General features: G+C 40.9%; 1 protein-coding gene across 1 annotated transcript in view; it reads left to right on the top strand.

Moving 5' to 3' along the window:
• Positions 1-5,990: 5,990 nt before the first annotated feature.
• Positions 5,991-23,409, top strand: part of LOC116695634 (E3 ubiquitin-protein ligase NEURL1-like) — a 60,914-nt gene continuing 43,495 nt past the window's right edge. Inside the window, 1 exon segment of the mRNA XM_032526047.1 lies at positions 5,991-6,275. Within this exon segment, the coding sequence (XP_032381938.1) occupies positions 6,242-6,275 (34 nt within the window). The 5' untranslated portion in view covers positions 5,991-6,241.

Genomic DNA, 23,409 nt, shown 5'->3' on the forward strand with positions numbered 1-23,409 from the left:
TGCAAAATAAGGAACCAAAGCTGTGGGCTGCCGGTGATGCTGGGACTCCATGGTTACAACATCACATGGGATCTTTTATTTTTTACCTTCTCACAAGCTGGAACAAAAGCTCCTGAACTGGCAATTATTTCTATTGTTGATTCCTCTTATTTCATCGATTAGTTGTCCGGTCTGTAAAATGTCAGAAAATGGTGAAAAATGTTTGATCAGTGTTTCCTAAAAAGCCCAAGATGACGTCCTCAACTGACTTGTTTTGTCCACAACTAATCAATTTATCTTTGCAGCTGTAGTGTGAATCATGTTGTGTATGGGAGTCCTACCTTGGTCTGCTATACACCTATGTATATGTTTATATATATATATGTGTGTGTGTGTGTGTGTGTGTGTGTGTGTGCGTGTGTGTGTGTATACTATATGCGTGTATGTGTTTATATAAATGTGTATATATATGTGTGTGTATATATATTTATAATACATATATGTGTGTGTACATACACTGTATGTGTATATATATGTATATGTGTGTGTGTGTGTGTGTGTGTGTGTGTGTGTATATATATATAATATATATGTGTGTGTACATATGCTGTATGTGTATATATATATTTACTGTTATTTGCTGACATCACACTTGGAGAAGGGAACACAAGTTTACCTCTCAGTTTGTGCTTTTTTTTGATGCGCACCATTCTCTTGTTGAAGTTGTAAACATTGAGGACACACTACTGACACACAAGGGGGGGCAAGCCTCCTTGCATAATTTACAAAGGCCTACGCAACCTGTATAGTGAGCACATGGGCCGACTGGTTTCAGGTGCCCATAGTGTTCTGGATTTTTTTTAACCCTTGTGTTGTCTTCCTATTAACCATGAACTTGTCCTTCTACGTCAAAATAGAAAATTAACTCTTTTTTTTTTTCAATGTTTTTGCCTTTTTTCTTAATTTATTTGTCATTTTTTCCATGCTTACGACGTTTTTTTTAAAAGGCTGAGCTGGTTTAAAAATAGGTTTTACACTTATTCTTGGAATTGATGGTCAACAAACCTCATTTCTATCAAATTTATACATACGTTTTTATTTAAAAAGGCAGAAAGAATTAATTATTTTGACTAATAGTTATGATCAGATGATGTTGAGTGGATCACAGATGGGTATATGTCAAAGTTCAGTCCAGATACAGTTTTGAAACCACAAAAAAAAAAAGAATTCAATTGCTATAAAATTAAATTAAACACCCCAAAAAAATCCAATGAAAGTAATCATTAATATTACCTGAAGAATGTTGTATGGAATCATCCATGGTAATCCATGTTTTGGATATAAAACACTTTGAAACAGGTAAATTTGACCCGATGACAACACAAGGGTTAACTGCCAAATAGCATTTTTATTGACAAATTTGATCTAACAGTGGTAAACTGCAAATGTCAAGTTTTTACATAAATTATGGCTTTAATGTTAAAACTCCAATAATGTTGTGAGTCCACTAGACCTGCAAACACTGGGTGAATACCAAAAATATGAACACCACTAAAGGTCTCAACACTACTTTCACCCAGTGTAGTTTTACCTATGTTCATATTCCATTCATCTTATGATGAACCTCACGCAGTCCTTCCCAGTGCCATTATCTGAGCTTTGGGCCCAAAGTAAACACCGTGGTGTCTGAGATTGAGGGCCATGAGGTCACCGCCACATGTGATGACAGCTCAAGTCAGAGGCCTGACTCCTGAGGGCTCACCCAGTCTGTCTGCCAGGGGCCTGAGGCACACAAGGAAGCACGCAAGGTGAAAGAGTGAGTGCTGAGAGCAAAGAATGTGACCACTCTTACTCCCTCAGGTCCTGGATCCATACTTAGCCTGAGCTTGTATCTCATTTATTTTTGAAAGAACAAAGTCTCATGTGGAACTCTACACTATACACTATAATCTCTTTAATGTATTCATTACACTGCTTGTATTGACCTAAACCAAGGGGGGGGCGGGGATAACTGAAGTGGTCCGGAACGATCCAAAACAGTCTTCCGGAACCTTTGATTAACAAGGAAATTATTTTAACTGGCAGTTTCACACATCACTGTTAATATCCATTCCCAACGCTGCGGCAAAATAGCCTCGGGAAGCAACTTGTTGTTGGTGGAACATGTGTACATTAAAAATAAGTTTTAGTCGTCAACAGAAAACTCTGATTGGACAGATAGTCTAGCTAGCTGTCTGGATTCACCCTGCAGAGATCTGAGGACCAGGTAACCATAGTCCTCAGATTGGACAGATAGTCTAGCTAGCTGTCTGGATTCACCCTGCAGAGATCTGAGGACCAGGTAACCATAGTCCTCAGATTGGACAGATAGTCTAGCTAGCTGTCTGGATTTACCCTGCAGAGATCTGAGGACCAGGTAACCATAGTCCTCAGATTGGACAGATAGTCTAGCTAGCTGTCTGGATTCACCCTGCAGAGATCTGAGGACCAGGTAACCATAGTCCTCAGATTGGACAGATAGTCCCGCTAGCTGTCTGGATTTACCCTGCAGAGATCTGAGGACCAGGTAGCCATAGTCCTCAGATTGGACAGATAGTCTAGCTAGCTGTCTGGATTTACCCTGCAGAGATCTGAGGACCAGGTAACCATAGTCCTCAGATTGGACAGATAGTCTAGCTAGCTGTCTGGATTTACCCTGCAGAGATCTGAGGACCAGGTAACCATAGTCCTCAGATTGGACAGATAGTCTAGCTAGCGGTCTGGATTCACCCTGCAGAGATCTGAGGACCAGGTAACCATAGTCCTCAGGGATCCACCGGAGGTTTGAACGCCAACACAGAGACAGAGGAAGGGGACGGACATCTGGCCAAAAAAACGCACATCCAGCGTAATTTTAGGCGGCAATGGAGCCATCCCAGAAGGAGAACGTCGTGACTATAGACTATGAACTGTCCGTGGTGAGTTCCCACCTCTGTAAAAATAGCGAGACAGTCGCGTACCTTTTGTATCTTTCAACCCTCGTGTTGTCTTCCCGTCAAAATGGAAAGCTTTTTTTTCTTACCTTTTGTCCCTTTTTTCAACACTTTTGATGCTTTTTTTTGAATGTTTGTCACTTTTTTGACGTTTTCAACACTTTGTAACACTAACTTATTAACTTTAGTTTTACAGTTATTTGGGAATTTATGGTCAATAAACCTCATTTATAGGAAATTATACCTGATATTTGAGTTAGAAAAGGAGAAATCAGGAATTATTTAGACTAAAATTGAAAGACTGCATGTTGATGGATAATCACAGACTGGAATATGTCAACTTTTAATCAATGCTATTTCAAAACCACTTTCTTCTGTAAATAACATAACATATACTTGAAATGATGTACAATACTTGCAATTTCACCCCCCACTGACAACGCATAGTATTGCATGCGTAACAAAAACTGGGACGACACATTTTGCTACGCATCCACGCATAATGGCGGCCGGATGCGTTGACTCTGTAACGGCCCTTACCGGCTGAGCTAGAGGTGGCCCCACAAAGATTTTTTTATTTAGTCATGTAGGCCTAGGATAGGATCTGTAGGCCGGGACGTCTCTGCAGCACCGCAATACTTCACTCAGAATGGTTTGACACATATTTTTGCCTTTAACAAATATTGCGCCCCTCTGCGATTTGGATATTGCACTAGTCCATACTGCGATTTTGATAAAATTGCGATTAATTGAGCTGCCCTACTGTGTAGTGGATAGAGACTTTATTAATGGAGCCGGGGGGGTGGCAGTTGCAGTCACTAGGGAGTTAGGTCGGGAACCGGAGGGTCGCTGGTTCAAGTCCCCGTACGGACCAAAGTATGGTGGTGGACTAGTAGCTGGAGAGATGCCAGGGCACTGCCAAGGTGCTCTTGAGCAAGGCACCAAATGGGTTGCCTTTCCATGGGCAGCCCCCCCCCCCCCCACTGACATTTCTCCATTTAGTGCATGTATAGGTACTCAGTGTACCCATACCTGTGTGTAATAATTGTAATTTACACTCTATTGAAAAAAGTGACACAAGTTGAAAAAAGCTACAAAGACGCAGGAAAAAAAATCGACAAAAACAAAAAATTCTATTTTAAAAGTGACAAACAAATTGGAGAAAAAAAACATATTGGGAAAAAAACTTGTTAAAACAAATGACAAAAACTAAATTAAAAAAAAACACCGCACTAGGCATCTTTTGAAGGATTAATAAAGTATACATTATTATTAGTGTTAAAATCAAATTTGATCTTATAGGATCCTAGGTTTCCCCCACCCCACTTTAACCCCACTTTAACCCCTGCCTAACCCTACACAGTGAATGTAAAATAGCTCACTACATCTTTGCAGCACAAGCCTCATATTTAGTTCATCCTGGTCACTTCTCTACGGGGCCGCGTGCTCCATAAATAGCTCACTCAGGGGGGCCCGTCCCCTGACGCAACCCCCAACCACGGGTTTGGGTGGGGGTCAACCCGTTTAATTTGCCCTTCCAAATTTTCCCCCTCCCAATATTTCTGCTCCATGTACCCCGCTGCGACCCCCGAACGTGAGGGCGGGGTCCCAAAAAGTTTTAACCTGGTTCCCCAAACCGGCCACTACCCCAACTCATTTTAATATGGGATAAAACCTTATGTGTTTGGGGAAATGCAGTTTAAACTAATGAATTAATCTTTTTGGGTTTTACTAATTATAAATCAATTTGCCTTTTCACAAACTTAAATACTCCAATTTTAAATGAAAAAAGTAAATATTTAATGTTTTTCTCAAAACAATTGAAAAACCTTCCTTTTCTTTTTTCCAAAAAAAACGTCTGACCCCCTTTTCCCCATACAGAAAAAAGAAAGGGGAAAAATTTTTATTTACCTAAAATAATTAATATTTTCTTTTAAATTTAATAAAATTATAAAAAATAAAATAATTTAATATAAACCTAATTTTGAAAATAAGTTTAATAACTAAAAACATAAAACAACAACAAAAATTTAGATTAATATTTTATTCATCCCCAGCGGGGATTTCCTTTGTTCAGCCAAAAAAGAAAAACAAACAGGGTAACACAAAAAAATTATTTTAATCCATATATCTCATATAACGGCGATCGCCTTCACCCCCGTTATCCTCTGGCGGTCTTACACAATAAAACTCGCTTAAGAAGGAGACCACTGGTTGAGTTGTGGGCTCATTCCTGAAAAACATTCTACACTGAAGACATATCACACTAAAGACTATCTAAAACTGAAGACATATCTACACTGAAGACATATCTACACTGAAGCCCTATCTCCCACTGAAGACATATCTACACTAAAGACGATCTACACTAAAGACAGATCTACACTAAAGACAGATCAATAAAGACAGATCTACAGGCTATCATCCACACCGAGTCATGGGGGGCTAGCCCCTGCACTGGTCGCGCTAACCGCGCTATCCCTGGGGGGCAAGACAAGATGTGCTGGGTGTTGTGGATCTGAGCCCCTCTTCATCTCCTGGTGCAGACGTTTCAGAGACCGTCATGCACATAACGACTGGAACATTGTCCTTCAATGGAAAAAATTTTCCCACTTTCGATTACTTGAGGCTAGCTTTAAAAGAAGGGAGTTAGCCTTCCAATCCGAACCTCAGCCTGCTAAACTTTTTGCAGAAACATTAAAAGACATAACAAGCTTTTTTTAAAATGTTTTTGAAAACTAACAACTATAAAAGTCACACTTATTTCCATTATTTATTGACTAAAAGGGCTTTTCCGAAGCGTGGGGTGCATACTGCTAATTCACTCTGTATTGATGAAATGACAGGGTAAAATGCGGGAGTTTAAAGGGGTTAAACGTTGAGGGGGGGGGTTAAACGTTTAACCCCGCCCCTCCACGTGTCTGCGGGTCTGCAGTCAGGGCTTCTCGTGGAGGCAGCTCCGTGCGGAAAGTGACAGCGTTTAAAAAGCGCCCAGCCAGTCTCCACCTTTTATGCAAGAGAGTGTGAGTGAGTGAGGGGGACACGAGGCGGAGGGAGCGCTCAGTGAATGGTGGGGGGGGGGGGGGGAGTTGCCTTCACGGATGTGTGCCTGCGCTCACGAGAAGGAGGTGTGGGTCTGTCTCCAGTGTTTGCATCTATTCGGAAGAAAAAGAAGCGATCTATAAGCTGGACGCGAACGTGCAATCATGTCACGAGCGCCGGGCTGTGCAACGACAGCATCTGAATAAGCCATAAAGGGGATAAGCAGCGGGCTACACAGGGATAAAGCAATGGGTGGACAGATAACGCGGAATGCCTTTTACGGTAAGAAACAAATATTGTTGGCAGTATGTTTTGGTTCTTTATTAAAATGTACGCTGTATTGTGTGTGGCTTTACACCCAGCTTTGGTCATTTGGTTCTAAAGAGGGCTTGAAATGTGTAATTCATAGACGAGTAGCCTGTGTTGCTAGCTCACGGCACTGGCTGTTACCAGGTAGCATATTGTCACTATAGGCTGCGCTTTGGTCACAGTTACGTCACTCCGGTAGCCTAATTAGAGTGCGGGGTCGCGAGACGCGCAGCTGTGCTCACTTGTGATGAATGCGACGCAACAAACTAGATGTCTCAACCGGAGACGGATGTCCCGTGTGGACTGTTGGAAAGTGTTTGTATCGTGTGGGCTAAGGGAGGCGGGGATGTCAGTTTCAGTGAAGGATGGAAAGTTGCGGGGTTTCCTTCTGCTCTTCGCGGTGCTCTGGTTTCCCCTCATTAATAAAGAGACCGTGTGCGTGCAGCCGTGCTTGCGTTGTCCTCTAGGGTACCAGAAAGCAGCATGATAACGAGGGAAACAAGGTATTTAGTAGTTTAATTTGGTCATAAAATAGGGTAGAGTAGGTTTTGGGGTCTTCGGGTGTTAAAATACTGAATACCAAAGGATGTATGAAATACAATACAGATCGAATCGTCAAAGTATCGTGAAATATCGTGAATATCGTGGACAAAAGCATATGGTCCCAGCTCTACTACACATGATATATTACAGAACTGTGCAAAGGTTTGAGGCAGCTGTGAAAAAAGTGTGTGTATGTATGTATGTATGTATGTGTATAGATAGATAGGTTAGATAATACTTTGTTCATCCCACAGCGGGGAAATTCCCTTGTTACAGTAGCATTCTCTACAATAAAAGCAAAAAACAAACAAGTAAACGCACAAGAAAAACAGGCAAACAATAGACAATGAGCAGAAGGTAGACGGAAGTAAAGTGGCGTCACATAAAGGTATTGTAAAGTGCGGTTGCCATAGTACAAAAAAAAACAATATTGCAGTAAGTGACGTTAAAATTAAATTGAATATGTAATTAACGTAATAATGCAAAAGTAGGTAACCATAATAAAGTTATAATCACCTGTGACCATAAATAATATGAAAAAGTATGTACTTGTATAAGTGTGGTGTGTGTGTGTGTGTGTGTGTGTGGTGTATATATATATATAATATATATATAATATATATATATAGTAAACTATGTAGAGCTGTTCCTACGCCCTCTTCTGGTTTGACCACCTGATCGTTCTAATTAAAGCCCCAACATTCATCCAATTAGTTAAAGAGGGACAGAATAAGACGGCATTAGAGGAAGCTATAGCACCTTTTTCTCCAGGATCAGGGTCAAACCCCTCATACTAATTCAAATACCATACAACCTAAGTCATTTCCTGTTAAGTATTACCATTAAACGCGTCTGTTTTCCAGTTTATAGCAAAGCTCTTCGGCATTTCCAGTGTGTCTGTTGAATCTGAGCTGCTGATGTACCAGTGTGCATAATCCACTTCTGTAGAGCATGACGCATTGTACATGGGCCGCATTTCCCCTGGTTTCAGTGTCTGCTAATACCAATTTAATCATAGACGTGAGCTGCTTCCTTGCCACACAGTTCTGATGCACTGGCTTCTATCAAAAATCACCTTGTAAAGTAAATAAACACTTCTACCATCATGTTTTATAGTTTGCCACAGCAATTGACTGCCATTCCTTTATTGGGTATTCGGTATTAGGTCCTCTCTATATTCTTTTACGGGCCAGACGGCCATGACGTAGCTGTTGCATCTATATTAAATCTTTGTACTGCCTCCCTGGACTTGTTAATTGATGTTTTCATTTCTCCTGCTATGGCGAGCCTGAATGGTTGTTGTTGTTTGTCTTTCACTGTACCCTGCCCTGCTATGTAGAAGACTGTCCCCAGAAATGACAATGATTCTGATGAAAAATCCCTTATACACTCCTAATTCACTCAGTGACTTTGCACACATACACATCCATGCACGTTAGGAATGCTAATAACTAACGTTTCACCATTAGCCTACAATAAGGTGTTAGTTAGTTGCTAGTGCTGGAACACTCTGAAGCGTATACCGCCCCCATCAGGTCCGGAAGAGGCCCTAACCCTAACACGGGCGTCGTCTGTGTTTTGTCATTTTAGAACCGGAAGGTACTGGAAGTATCGGTTCTGGTGACATCCCTACAGGGTGCTAATTATCATTATTGCAACATATTTTACAATACTAGCTTTCTGTACTTAGTCTCGCCTATTACGTCACTTATTTGGCAATGCATCAGTAATTTGCAACAATATAGTGATTCAAAAATTGATTATTAGCCTAAACGAGTAATTTATTGGAATCCATAATTCAAACTTCCTTAATTGTAACATAAAAGTAGCATGCCCGTTAAACCTGCAACCCTAACTAAAACTTTCTTTAAGAAGCTACTGAGTCATCTGACTACCAGACCGACTCAAACTGGCCTGATGTGTTCCTGCAGAGTCATGTGACTACTGCAGATGACGACATCCAACGTAACAGCCTGTCAGTCATTACTATGGCTGCCTATTCATAGACACTGGGCTGCTATTTGCCCCAATGGACCAAATAGAAATCTATAGTCAATAAAGCTATGTGATGATCGCTGCTAGTTTACAGTTAGAAAAGTTGGCTTTACAAGAGGATGGAAAGGGAAGGTGTTGCCATGGTGACCCACAGCCGTAGATAAAAGAAACATTTGATATAAAAAGCATTTGGTTGCATCTGCTGCCTCTTTCTGCAACTGAGAAGAAAGAGCAACATTTAAGAATCACATTAAAGCCCTCGCAGTGATTGGTTTCTTCCTTCTTCAGCTGGTAAAGAACTAAAAGTGAAATCAGTGATCCAGAAAACTGCCACTGTTCTAATGATGTGCTCTTAGCATGTATGAGAAAAGGTGTGACTTACTGAAGAGCAGCTTAGGCTTTCTAAAGTTGCATGTCTGCAGGCTGTTCTCTGGTGTTTCACACCAGAGCACATCCAAACACTGTTTGCTGAGCTGGTTGCATAATTGAGTCTGCCGAGTACGTGGGAGCTCCACTTCTGTGCTCTCGATTGACTGAAAGTGAGCCAGTGTCTGAGCTGAAGAGAATGCCATATAACAAAGTAATAAGGGCGGGTCATAATATCGGTAATCTTACGTATCGTGATCAGTTTGAAAGTGAATTGTTCTGTCAAGCAGGAGTTATTACAGTCTCAGCTTTACTGAGGAATCTGATGTAGAAATGTATTGGTCGCCTGAATTCTTCTTGTCATTTCACATCTGATTGATTACTGGTAAAGCTGTCTTGTTTAATTGGTGTCTGTCTTGTGTATCTGTATTTTTATTTGTTGTATGGACCAGGAGTCTAATGATAAAATCTATCTATCTAATAATACATTTATTTTTTATTGCGCTTTTCTAAACACTCACAGACGCTTTACAGTTTTTGTTTACAAAGAAGTAAAAGGTATGTAGACATGACAAAAAAAGAAAAGGACACATAGGAGGACACACAGGTGCATGGATAAGAACAGGTAAAGCTGGAGAAAAGGGGCAAAGAAAAAGAGGGGGAAACTGGGAAAGTCTTAACAGGAAAAAGCAAGTTGGAAGAAGCTTTGCTTTGAAGGATGCTAGGGTGCTTGAGTGTTTGATATGGTCGGGGAGGGTGTTCCAGAGGGTGGGTGCAGCAGCTGAGAAGGCTCTGTCTCCTGGGTCCGGAGCTTAGTTGCGATGGTCTTGAGGGTGTTGGCATCGGTGACCTGAAGAGGCGGGTGGGAGTGTGGCGGGTGGGGAGGTCGGAGAGGTATGGAGGGGCGGGGATATTCAGTGCTTTGTACGTGAGGAGACGTTTTTAAAATGGATTCTTTTCCATAGAATCAATATGTTTTATTTATTTAATTTTTTTACCAATGATTCACCTAAATATTTCTGGTTTCCACGGTACCGCTGACTACATCCAGAAAAACCGAGCGAAAGCAGAATATTCATGTTATGTTCTTCTGTACAAAGTAAATAAATGTCAGACCGACTGACGTGTGATGAACAATCAGTTTTTAGAAATGTCTCATGATGTATTCAAATCATGTTTTTGTTAAAAAAGGAAAAGAAAATAAGCAATACCTTTATGTAACCTTTATTTAACCAGGAAAGTCCCGTTGAGGTTAAAAACCTCTTTTTCAAGGGAAGAGGCAGGCATAAACACAATCAATTACATTTATAAAAGTTATACAACGCAGATAGTTAAAAACATTTACAATGTAAACAGGTCATTTCAGGTTCTCTCAATCTGGATTTAAAAGCATTTAAGGAAATAAGTTCAATTCAAGTTCAGCTATTGAATCGCAATAAATGATAATCACAATACAAATAGAATCTGCACCCATGTATGGAGATAGATAAAATCCTCTCGTCCCAGCCCTACAAAGTAATGTTTTCCTTACTTCCAAGAATCAGACGGCTCACAGTAATGTCATGGGATGCCTCAGATTATGAAATGTCTAACAAAGGCAAAGAATATCTAATACAGCATGCAGACCACCAGACACTCCCCTTGTCTTCTTTCTCTTTTTTTCTGCCTTTCAGTTTGGGTGCATGAGAGCAAGTGCAAGAGACTTTATAGTCAGGTCAGTCATGGAGTAACCGAAACATCCAGGTCAGGGTTAAGAATGTGTCGGTGTCTTCCTTCCTACTCCTGCAGTGTGCTCTGGGGCGACACGTCTGTCACCTGCATCCACACACAGGGGATGGTAGCTTCCCCCACATACACATGAGTGCACTGGGGCTGCAACTCCATTAGTCGTTATCGATCCGTGTTTCCAAAGCCCAGGACGACGTCCCTCTAATGTCTTCTTTTGTCGACGTTGCAAAGATTTTCAGTTTGCAAACAATGTGTCATTTTAAAAGGAATCAGAGATTTTACATTTTTCAAAAAGAAATTTAAAACGATTTTTTATCAAACTTAATAATTGCCCTTGCGTCCCAACCCTCCCCCAGCGCTGCGGCTAGTCCAACAGAAAAGCTTAAAAACTAACACACCCGAAAAGGAAAAGGACAAAGAAAAAGCAACTTATTCCGGCTTAATTACCGTCGTGGGGGCCCTTTCATCTTCTCCTTATGACGTCCCTTCGAGGAGCGCCCCAAAAGATTCCCCCATTCAAAAACGTCTTTCTTTTTCCCCGTCGATACCCACCTTTTTATTCCCCCTCTCCCCACCCTTCTCCCTCCAAAAAACCCCTTGCTTGCTTTTTTCCACCTGCGCGCCTTGGGTTTTTATTACTTTGATTGCTTTTTGGTAATCGCCGGGGAGAAATGGGGTAACGCTGGGACGGCGGTCTAGGGGGTGACGTCCCCAGAATTCACATCCCTCGTCTCACCTTTCACTGCCAGTCATCGCCTGTAAATATTGATAGCACGTGGCCTCTAGGGGGAAAACCCAAAATCGTGCGGGGAGGGTCTGGCTAGTCAACACAGCATTGTGGGATGGGAGAAAATGTTTTTTTGGCATTTCTTTAAACCAATCACAATCATCATGGGCGGTGCGACGTTCTGCACAGAGCTGCTGCAGAATAGTCTCAGGAAGGAAGTTGTTTTGGTGGAACATGTGTATGTTCAAAAGTAGTTTTAGTCGTCAACAGAAACCTCAGATTGGACAGATAGTCTAGCTAGCTGTCTGGATTCACCCTGCAGAGATCTGAGGACCAGGTAACCATAGTCCTCAGATTGGACAGATAGTCTAGCTAGCTGTCTGGATTCACCCTGCAGAGATCTGAGGACCAGGTAACCATAGTCCTCATGAATCCACCGGAGATCAGAACGCCAACACAGAGACAGAGGAAGGTGAAGGACATCCGGCTGAAAAGAGTGACATCTGGGCAGACATTTCAGCGGCAACGGAGCAATTCCAGAAGTGGAAGGTTGTCGATATAGACTAACTAGATAGATACTCTTTTTTTTCTTTTCTTTTTTGTTTTCTGTTCTTTTTTGAAGTGATGTGTGTAGCCCAGAACATAAGTTAAAAGTATTCTGTAGCTTGCTAAACTGTCATGGGTTTTACTGCCTCGTTATCTTCAATAAGCATTCTGCTACGATGTGGAAGTTTAGCCCGTGTTATGACATGACATTTACTTGGTGAGAGAGCGATATACTGTATATTATCGCCTTGAATATTACTTGTGCAGCTGCGTGTTGATTGATTGTATTAGAATGTTAGAGAATCTCCAGTTAACAGACCAGCCTGTGGAGCCACATGCTTTGCTATTAAAGGTGTATTACACTGTTTGCTCCGTTATGGATATGGTTGCTGTAATAGATGTGGCTTATTCTCCGTTTGTGTTACTGAGCAACATGTTACATAATGTTAATTATTACAGAGAAATGAATGTAATTCTTAGTATTGCTTCTTGTTATATATTGGTGACTATAACATTTAGTTTTGGTAAATAATGTTCATAGTAAGTCAGATGCTTCTGAATGTGCATTATTTGGTAATATTTCAGAACCACATCCAACTGCACATGTAACGTCCAATACAACATTGTAGTTAACTTCATGTTGGAGTTGTAAATAAATCTTCCTGATCTTAAAGTCAGACATCTCTGATTTGAGTTCTTACCTGACCCCCTACAATGGGTAGGGTGTTTTACAAGCCTATTGCCTATATTTTTGTTATATAATAAACAGTGTTACACTTTATGAAACTATTTCTATACTAGCTTGTGTAGGCCTATCAGTGGTTTCTGAACATATTGAACACACTTTTAAAAATACCACGATAATACTGAAAACTGTGATAATTTTGGTCACCGGGAGGTTAAATTTTCACATCGTTACATCTCTAAACTACTTATGTCTGCTCGAGGCAAACATTTCATCATCCTGGGCAGAAAGTAGACCTCTACGAGATCATGAAAAAGCCTTTGAAAACCTGCTGCGCAACAACAGATAATATTTGCAGCATGAAGACCATACCAGGATAAATGAACAAAGACAAAACTAAATGGCAGCTCAGCTTTAATTTTCAACTGGCACAATGTAAGTTTTTAGCCGATATCGAGTACCAATTCAATATCATTACATGAAAAAAGAATATACTGTATATGTACTGTACATATATTTATTTTCTTAATAGCTGTATACTACTAACCTTACTTGACTTTATATTGTGTTATGATTGCTATTAGCGTTGTATGTCTGGGCTCTGGTAATCCTTCAGTAAAACATGAACACATATATACAGAGAATGAATGCCATAGAACTTTCTTTTATTATCTAGCGGAAACGGAAAAATAATATAAATAAAACTAGTTTTAAAGCGCCCATATTCTGCTTTCAGGTTCATTATTTTGAGGTTGTACCAGAATAGGTTTCCATGGTTTAATTTTCCAAAAACACCATATTTTTGTTGCGCTGCACAATGCTGCAGATCCTGTTTTTACCCTGTGTGTTAGGTCTCCGTTTTAGCTACAGAGTGAGACATCTCACTTCTACCCTATCTTTGTTGGGAGTCGCACATGCTCAGTAGCTCGGTAAGATCCCATCAGCTAGATTTAACTTTTCTTCTAAACAAGGCGCACTTGTGCATTACCTGCGGAACAGGGACAGGAAGTAGTTCTTTTGGAGATTATGGTCAACTAGTGTGTGTTTTGCCATTGAGAATTAAGTAGCATTCTATGGTTAGCCACCTCGTCTCGGCTAGCCGTGGAGATTCTGACCAGCTCACCCAGAGACTGAAGACCGAGGACATTCAGAAACCTGATCTCACTCAAAACACCATTGATGGTTTTTCCCCAAGTGTGTATGTGTGTGGAAGAACCAGAGACTCAAAATAACACCCCAAATCACAGAAAAAGTGTTGTTGTTTTTTACTTACATTTTTTTTCATAATATGGGCACTTTAAATTACCTGCTATTGGATCGGGGCATACACTTGCTGTACTCGCTGATACCAGAATTTTAGGCAGTATCAGTGGCTTTTCCAATACTGGTATCAGTAACAGAGCAACAGTATATGTAGGCTATCCTAAGGCAAATAAAAGCAGCCAAAAAGTAGCAGCTAATGTAGAATAAAGAGTTTTAAAATACAGGATAACCCGATGCCGCTCTGACCGACCCCCCGCTATGCAACATTACCATGGCCACAAATCATCTGTCAACGCATCGACACTGAAGCAATACATTTGTCATGATGTTGCCTAGCAGCACGTCAATCCCTTTGGTTACCACCAACATAATGAGTGATGAGTTATGAGTTCCTGGTACCTGTCAACAGGTCGAACAGCAGCTCCAGTTACTACCACTGCCACAGTGGTAGTCTCCCTGTCTTTGAGTCACACACAGCCTCTTGGGTTCTACACACTCAGCCTAGCTGTGTAGCATCTTTCACACATGTACATGCAAGGAACTCTGGAGATCAGGAAGACGGGAAATGCAATACCATGTCAACTACACTGTAAAGGGCCCCATATGTAAGCTGTGAGGTATTGAGTACATAAAGCCATCTTGCCTGAGCTTCATGCATCTAAACCTAAATGATAATGTGTGTGTGATTAATCATCGCTATTAGTGTGATTCATTTCAAAGTCGGTATTGCATCAGGCTGGAATGGCATTTTGTCATGAGTCAGTGGGACTGAATACATCATCCAGACACTGCTATGTAAACATCATTAAGATGTTTGGTATTGGCCTCCGGGCTGGTTGGCGGTGTTGTAAATGAAACCGTCAACGGCTCTACGGAGAACAACATCACATAAAGAACTTAGGAGGGCCATTTTACACTGGTATTGTTTACAAAAGACGAAATGCATGCTCTTGTCGTTAGGAGATGTTAATGATTATTATTCCAAGAGAACAAAGTTAATGTTTTGAGCATAGTTGACACATACTTTTGAACATACTGTTTTAATGACGGATCTACAATAGTACATTAATAATTGACAGAAATGGCTACATATGTACAAAGCTTTGTTATTTTATGTTCTACCCATAGACCCGGAAAAATAATGGACGTACAGTAGCATCGGTGCCAGCACCCATTGGTTTGTGGGCTGCCGTTTTGAAGCCAGAAGCTGGCCCTTGTCATCTTGGTATTTTGGAGCCAGAAGTGACCAAATTTGGACAAAAGCGCAGAGCTGGGCACATGTTGTGTATGGTTTAAATGGTGCTGCGCTAAGCTAAATGTTAAAATCATCCAGCAGAGTTTTACTGACAGGTAAACACGGACCTCCTGGTACTGGTGCCATTCGTCAGCACGTACGGCAGCACAAAGCTGGTTGAAAATCAGCAGACTTTCTCTTAAGTGACTAGCTTGGTGGGACGGTGATGAGTCGGCCTACAGACGGGAGGTTGATCAGCTGGCTCTCTGGTGCAGTCAGAACAACCTTGTGCTTAACATGCTCAAAACTGTGGAGATGATCGTGGACTTCAGGAAGAGACCCCCCACTCTTCCCCCCCATCACCATACTCAACAGCCCTGTGTCTGCTGTGGAATCCTTCAGGTTTCTGGGATCCACTATATCCCAGGACCTGAAGTGGGAGCCCAACACAGACACCATCATCAAGAAGGCCCAACAAAGGATGTATTTCCTGCGCCAGCTCAGGAAGCTCAACCTGCCTAAGGAGCTGCTGGTCCGCTACTACACAGCCATCGTCCAGTCTGTCCTCTGCACGTTCATCACTGTCTGGTTTGGATTTGTCACCAAAAAGGACAGGAGCAGAGTACAACGGACAGTTAGGACTGAAAAAAAGATCATCGGTGCCAACCTGCCCTCCGTCCATGACTTATACTCCTCCAGAGTCAGGAAGCGGGCAGGAACCATCACTGCAGACCCATCTCACCCCGGACACAACCTGTTCCAGCTTCTCCCCTCTGGTAGGCGCCACAGAGCACTGTTCGCCAAAACTAACAGATTCAGGAAAAGTTTCTACCCACAAGCCATCACTCTGAAGAACAGCTGACTACTGACCCACAGTGTCAGGTTCAATTCTGGTCAATAACCCAGCAACACTGTCTCTACAGCACCTGTTCACTGGTTCCACTTATTACTCCACTTATTTAGTATTATTCATCATTCTCATTCTCATATCTCACTTATTAGTTACTTATTCATCATTCTCATTTCCTATTTAACAACTGTTCATAAAGTTCATACTGTTCATATTGTAATATAATAACATAATACTATTTGTCCCAGTACCCTTTGCACTATGTTCCACATTTAAATAATTTTTATTGGTCTCTTCATTGCTCTCATCTCTCTACACTGTTTCTGTTTAGAATATGTATATTTTAGTGTGTCTATATTAGTGTGTATATATTGAGACGCGCTCTCCTGGTAATGAGATAGAATTCAAAGTTCAAGGCACTTCTGCATTGGCTCCACTTTTCAGGCCCGGAAGTCAGCTTGGTTACACACAACACTAGGCTGCATGCTTGCATAGTCCCAAAATTGCTTAGATGTTTCCGCTAAGAGGCTATCGTAGACCCACACAGGCTGTGTTTGTGTGTGTGTGTGCGAGTGTGTGTGTGTGTGTGTGTGTGTGTTTTCTCTAATGTCTCAGCGGAGGATGTTAAGCTGGCCTCTACATAGCAACAAGTACAGAGAGTGGGTTGTTATGTGGGCTACCTGTGCTTCATAAGCTATGCTGCTGTTGTGACTGAATGCTCGAGACTCATCCTATTTCCATGGTGCTAAAATTAGCATTCATGGTTACATATCAGGTCTCCCTCGAAAAAGAGATTTCAATCTCAAGGGACTTCCTGGTTAAATAAAGGTTAAATAAAATAAAAAATATGGACGCGATCTGGGTTAATGATATCTTCAAGTACTAGTCAACAGAGCAAGTTTGACTTTCAATAGAATCTGGATGTTGTAACACAGTTAATTCATTATGCTCAACTCCCCACAACCTGCAAATGTTCCAGTGCATTCAATCCCAGACCTCGTTAAACATTTCAAAAATACCAAGCTTTGATCATAATATAATTCCACATAATTCTGCTTAACTGTTACCTTATCGTACCACGAATAGCTTTTGCAGTTGTTCCCCTCAACCAGGAAGTCATTTGCTAACCAAACCCTGAGCAAATATTTGAATAGTTTTCTCCCATCTTTAAAACTGTATTTGCATGGTAAACCACGTAGTTGATGGTTGGTGAGTAACTACACAATTCTCTAGATAAAACACACACACATACACACACGGCTCACCTCTCTATCCGGCGTCAGCCAAATGAAATGGTAAGAGATTAGTTTATCGCTCTGCAGAGATGTCCACTGGAGTATGACAGGTGTTAGCCACACGCAAGCCTGTATTTTGTTGTTCTAAATAGGATAAAGACCTCTACGCTCTGGGACAGAGGAATACAAGCTTTCGCCGTGTTTGTTCATAATAAGACATCCATGACCTTTTGGCAAAATGGCTTCTGTGAAGCTGGTAGAACAGGTTTTACTCATATAACCCGCATAAAGCTGTGTGTACAAACAGGTTTTTAAGAAGCAGCTGTCAGAAAACTTCAAAGGCAGAGCAGCATGTCCTGTATGTCCCTGACTGGCTAATCTATTTCAAGATGGCGCTTGGATATGGAGCGTCCACCCCAGTTCATGCGAATGGAAATGTCTAATAACTTAAAAGTGCAACATGGGTTTAAGAGTACAAACAGAATCTTAAACAGTAGAACTGCTTGTTGCAATACATAGTTTTCTCATCCATACAAATATTATGTAGCTCAGAATAGATAAAGTAAATCTTGACTTGGGTTTTTGTGTCACAGACAGACTACGGCCCTCAGGTTAACACCATTGGGCTGATGTTGGTGTTGGTGTTTTGCTACAGGTTATATGAGGTTGGCTAGATGGTAACCCACTAGGTCTGCCTGATATTTGAAAAAATCTGACATTGCGATATTTTTTTCCCCTGCGATTATATATTGCAATATGGAAAAAGAAAAAGTAATTTTTAAAAGATGACATAAATAGCTCTATTTGTAAATAATAAATCATTCTTGACTACCGTGGTGATTTTGTAGGGGAGTGCATCGACATAGAAGATACAAATGGAAAAAGGATCCTTTCTAATGTGAACCATTCTTTGTTAAAATTTATTGATTGACCAACACTAGAGGAAGTGAGCTACAGCAATATTAATTGATTTAACTTTACATATGTTGTGGCAAATGTGTTAGCAAACAGTTGCCTAATTACGCATTCAGCAACATTAACATTCAATAGATTCATGTAGCTTCAACAATCTCTCTTTAGTTCAGTTTTGCTCTCAACCACCTACAAATTACAGCACTCCATTAAAATAACTCACTTGTGCCTTTTAGAGTATTTAGAAATATATAGTTTTGCTTTACATAACTGTGCTAACTTTTGCCTCCGTATAAGTCTAATCTATTAATCAAATCATTTGTCCATTTCAGAAGTTTAATTGTCTTTCCATCTGTGATAGTGTATTCTTGCCTGTTTTGTTTTGTTGTTGTTTTGGTAATTTGACTCTGACATTGCAAAGGAGGGTCGCCCCTCAATAATTCTTTCCGTTTAAGTAAAGGTTGAATGAATGGTAGAGTACAACTGGTTTATGTGAGCTTTTTGCAGAACACTGCTGCAGCTGGACATGACATTTTTATTGTAATGAAATGTATTTCAAGCATAGAAACCATACTCTTCCTCTTTCGTGCACGTTCATTTGAATAACAGGAAGACTCCAAATGTCAGGAAAGCATTTGAAGACACTTGAACTCCCATTTTATCCGGTGTAGCTGCTCAGTATATCTGCAAGTACAAACACCTGCAAAGGTCTGGAGGATTTGTTGTAGTGAAGATATTTGGTGAAAGAATGGCGGATTAATAGAGATCTATCTACCAGAACGATACAAATAAAGTAAGATGTTAGCTTGACTCTGTCAACTGAGATTCCCCTGTTGTTTGAATGGTCTCGCAGAAAAGCGCACACAAGCTTAGTTTCAGGAAAGCTACAATCTGAGACTATAAATATCATTCTGTTGTGTCTGAGTAAACAAAAAGCATCTGTTGTGTCCTAGCTGATAGCCGCGGAGTGAGTGAGTGCACTGATCAAGACCTTTAGATACGAGGGGGTTGCTAAGGAACATGAATTCACACGTAGCCCGTTTCCCCCAACAGCAGCTGTGCCTCTTTAGAGCCCGGTAATGCATTCAACTCAGTCTGCCCAGGACCATGTGCACCACATTCAACAACTGTTCTCCCGTGGCTCTGCCTAAGACAAAAGGCCTCCACAGTGCTCTTAGGTCGGGCCAGATTGAACAGTAGCCACGCGTACAGGCGGATAAAACTGGAAGGGTCATTGCTACTTAAACACAGATGAGAGGGAGTGGACGGAGACAAAGAGCGAGAGAGAACACAAAGCGTGCAGGTTTTTAAGGACTAGCTGCTTATCAGGACTCCACAGGACATCTGCCGCCGTGTTAGCTTTCATCGGTTTGTCCTGTGTGATAATGACAGTGGGTATAGAGTTTAGGGTTACACCTCGCAATGTCAACCGCCGCAATATACACATTGGCACAAGAGACACAAAACAGATCTTTTCTTAGTGGAGCCTTCTATATTTACTATAATGTTCAATTTGTCCATAATAGAGCCCGACTAATAAAGGATTTTTAAGGCCGATACCGATACGAATTATATATTTTTTATTCTGATAATATATATATATATATATATATATATATATATATATATATATATATATATATATATATATATATAGATGGATATTTTTTTTTAAATCCAGAAACGTGTAACCAAACAGATTTCCCTAACATTAGTTATCTGTAATTATAAGTTCTCACTAAAATAATATAATTCATTTTATTGCCACAACATAAAAGAGGAACATCAAAATATATTAAAGCTCTGATAAATAAAATGTATAAAAATACAAACTTTAAGATATGAAACTTTAAAGTCCTCTGAACAAAAACACATTAACAACCAAAAATACAGTGTTGCCAACAGCGTTGTAGAGCGTCCTCTGGTGGACAGACCATGCAACGCCATCACTAACAGGGACGTTGTAGAGCGTCCTCTGGTGGACAGACCATGCAACGCCATCACTAACAGGGACGTTGTAGAGCATCCTCTGGTGGACAGACTATGCAACACCATCACTAACAGGGACGTTGTAGAGCGTCCTCTGGTGGACAGACCATGCAACGCCATCACTAACAGGGACGTTGTAGAGCGTCCTCTGGTGGACAGACTATGCAACACCATCACTAACTGGGACGTTGTAGAGCGTCCTCTGGTGGACAGACTATGCAACGCCATCACTAACTGGGACGTTGTAGAGCGTCCTCTGGTGGACAGACTATGCAACGCCATCACTAACTGGGACGTTGTAGAGCGTCCTCTGGTGGACAGACTATGCAACGCCATCACTAACTGGGACGTTGTAGAGCACTAGTTTCTGCCTTGATGTCTATTACATTTCAATATATCGCATACTTTCCTCATATCATCATCCCTAACAGTGTGAGTCCAAAGCACCACTAAGTGATTATCAACTATCATTTTACTTTGGCACTTTCCATTTTAGCCATCTATATGAGTGAGCACCTGACATAGGTAGGAACGTATTAAGTGTTCTCTAAAAATTGTGGTTCTCAGCCTGGGGGTCCCAACCCTCAAGGGGGTTGCTGGATTATTTCCGGGTTTTTTTTATTCAAAAGAAAAACATTATTTAGACTGGAGAATGTGTTTTGTTTTTTTACATTATCACCTCTACAATGAAATAGGCATTATTGGAAGCATTTCCAATATTGGTATTTTAGAAGAACTCTAATATGTTGTTATATGTTTATGTCTCTTATTCCTCTGGTGTTGAAATGTGTCCAGCATAGCTGACCGGAGTTTGATTGGAGAAAAAGAAAGTCAAGTAACTGATACATCAGGGTAAACTTCGGGTTTTGCTTATGTTTATGCTGCTGTATCAGTTTCTTCCATTTGAAGACTTTGGGTTTCTTTCTAGCCAGATCATACAGGGAGAAAATAATCAAATAAGAGACTGACAATTTCTCCACTGACAGTAGCTGGATTTGTCTATAATGCAACACAGCTGTAGAGACAGCAATGGGACTCTCAACAAGCCCAGTTGCTATGGCCTGGTTGTAATAACCTGCTGAATATAAAATATGCAGGTGAGAAATGGGGATCGCTAACTGATGTCAAATTAGGCCCGACACGTTGAGAGAAAGTGGGCACAACGAAACTGAATGCCCTTCACAAAATACTGGAATGTTCAAAACACAAATACTGAAACGTCTGGAAATCATTTCATATCCCAAAATGAAAATGTATAACATTTGTGGAATTATTTTAGCATTCTCTGTCACAGCCAAAAGCTTCAACTCACTTTCAGAATACTGATTTAGCTATTTTAATTTGGCAGTTACCAACTCTGGAAAATCTGTGAAATTGCTCCAGCACACGGATTTTGTAGTAGCTCCTTAGGTGGTGTGGCCAAACCCCTTCAGCCAGACTCCATTCAGACCCATTCACTGGCCATGCAGCTGATTATCAGGTCAGTGGAGCCAATGCAAGACGAAACGATTTGGCTGGTTATACAAGAAACATGTATTGATCTCAGTTTGAATTTACCCGAATAATAGACCTCTCCAATTTAACTACTATGCTCAAGTGTCTGGCCGTGATTGATAACCAGATGTCGCAAAACTTTCTTAAATTAAAATCTGATTTTCACTAATTTTCACCAGAGATCAGGTCTCCATTAGTCTTGCATTGTCAAATCTCTCTATAGCGCTGCGGAGTAAGGTCTGGCTAAACCACACATTCTGGGATAGGAGGAATAAAATGCCATGGTTGTTTGCAGGTCTTTAAACCAACCACAATCCTCTCGGGCGGCGCTGAGCTCCGGACGCAGCGACGGTGGCTCTGCTAAATAGTCTCGGGAAGGAACTGCTGTTAACTGTTGACACAATACAGTAACGTGAGCTACTTCAATTAGCTGATACATAGTTACACCTCATTATCTCTCACCAGTGTATCTCGTGTGTACTTCGTCCATAGCAATCCCACCAATCAGTCCCAAAACGTCCCAGTTAGAGAGGAAATGCCTTAAACATCCATCCATTGTAAATATTTACAATCATTCACCAAAAAAACCAAGCAGGCCGGTCTTGTTGCACCGTCCAAATTGTCTTCAAAACTTGCCGTTTTTCATATTCAGTTTACTGTCTCAGAGAAGTGGAGAGACTAGAAAATATTCACATTTAAGAAGCTGGAATCAGAGAATTGCTACTATATTCATTAAAGGTCCCATGGCATGAAAATGTCAATTTTCAATGCCAATCTGGAATCTTGCCCCTTATGACCTCATAAGGGGCAAGGGTACCTCCCCTTTACTGCTTTACCCGCCCAGAGAATTTGCCCCCCCCCCATGAGAGAGAGGGACATCATGGCTTTTAAACGAGCAAAGCCGACTAAGAAATGACAAATACTAAGGAAAGCTCATTGTGAGACTGGCTCTAGTGGCTGGAATTCTGCACCAGGGCTAACTTTTGGGAAAGAGACTTCAGATACAGTATTAGGGACCACTAAGGTCTATATAAAAGAGGCTTCAGATACAGTAGAAGGGGACCACTAAGGTCTATATAACAGAAACTTCAGATACAGTATTAGGGACCACTAAGGTCTATATAAAAGACACTTCAGATACAGTATTAGGAGACCACTAAGGTCTATATAAAAGAGACTTCAGATACAGTATTAGGGGACCACTAAGGTCTATATAAAAGAGACTTCAGATACAGTAGAAGGGGACCACTAAGGTCTATATAACAGAAACTTCAGATACAGTATTAGGAGACCACTAAGGTCTATGTAAAAGAGACTTCAGATGCAGTATTAAGGGAACACTAAGGCTTATAAGCCAAAGAGCACCATGTCATGTGACCTTTAAAAAGAAAATCACTTAAACCGATCTCTTTTGTTATTGTGTCTCTGCTCGAACCATGTGCTCTATTTTGATGCCTCTAAATAGTTGTGGTGAAGTGTTTGTGGCATACTGTTGTTCTTTTTTACCTTTTTTATCTTTTGTAAACTATTTTTGTAACCT

The sequence above is a fragment of the Etheostoma spectabile genome, chromosome 2, assembly GCF_008692095.1.
Source record: "Etheostoma spectabile isolate EspeVRDwgs_2016 chromosome 2, UIUC_Espe_1.0, whole genome shotgun sequence".
In the NCBI taxonomy this organism is placed as follows: domain Eukaryota; kingdom Metazoa; phylum Chordata; class Actinopteri; order Perciformes; family Percidae; genus Etheostoma; species Etheostoma spectabile.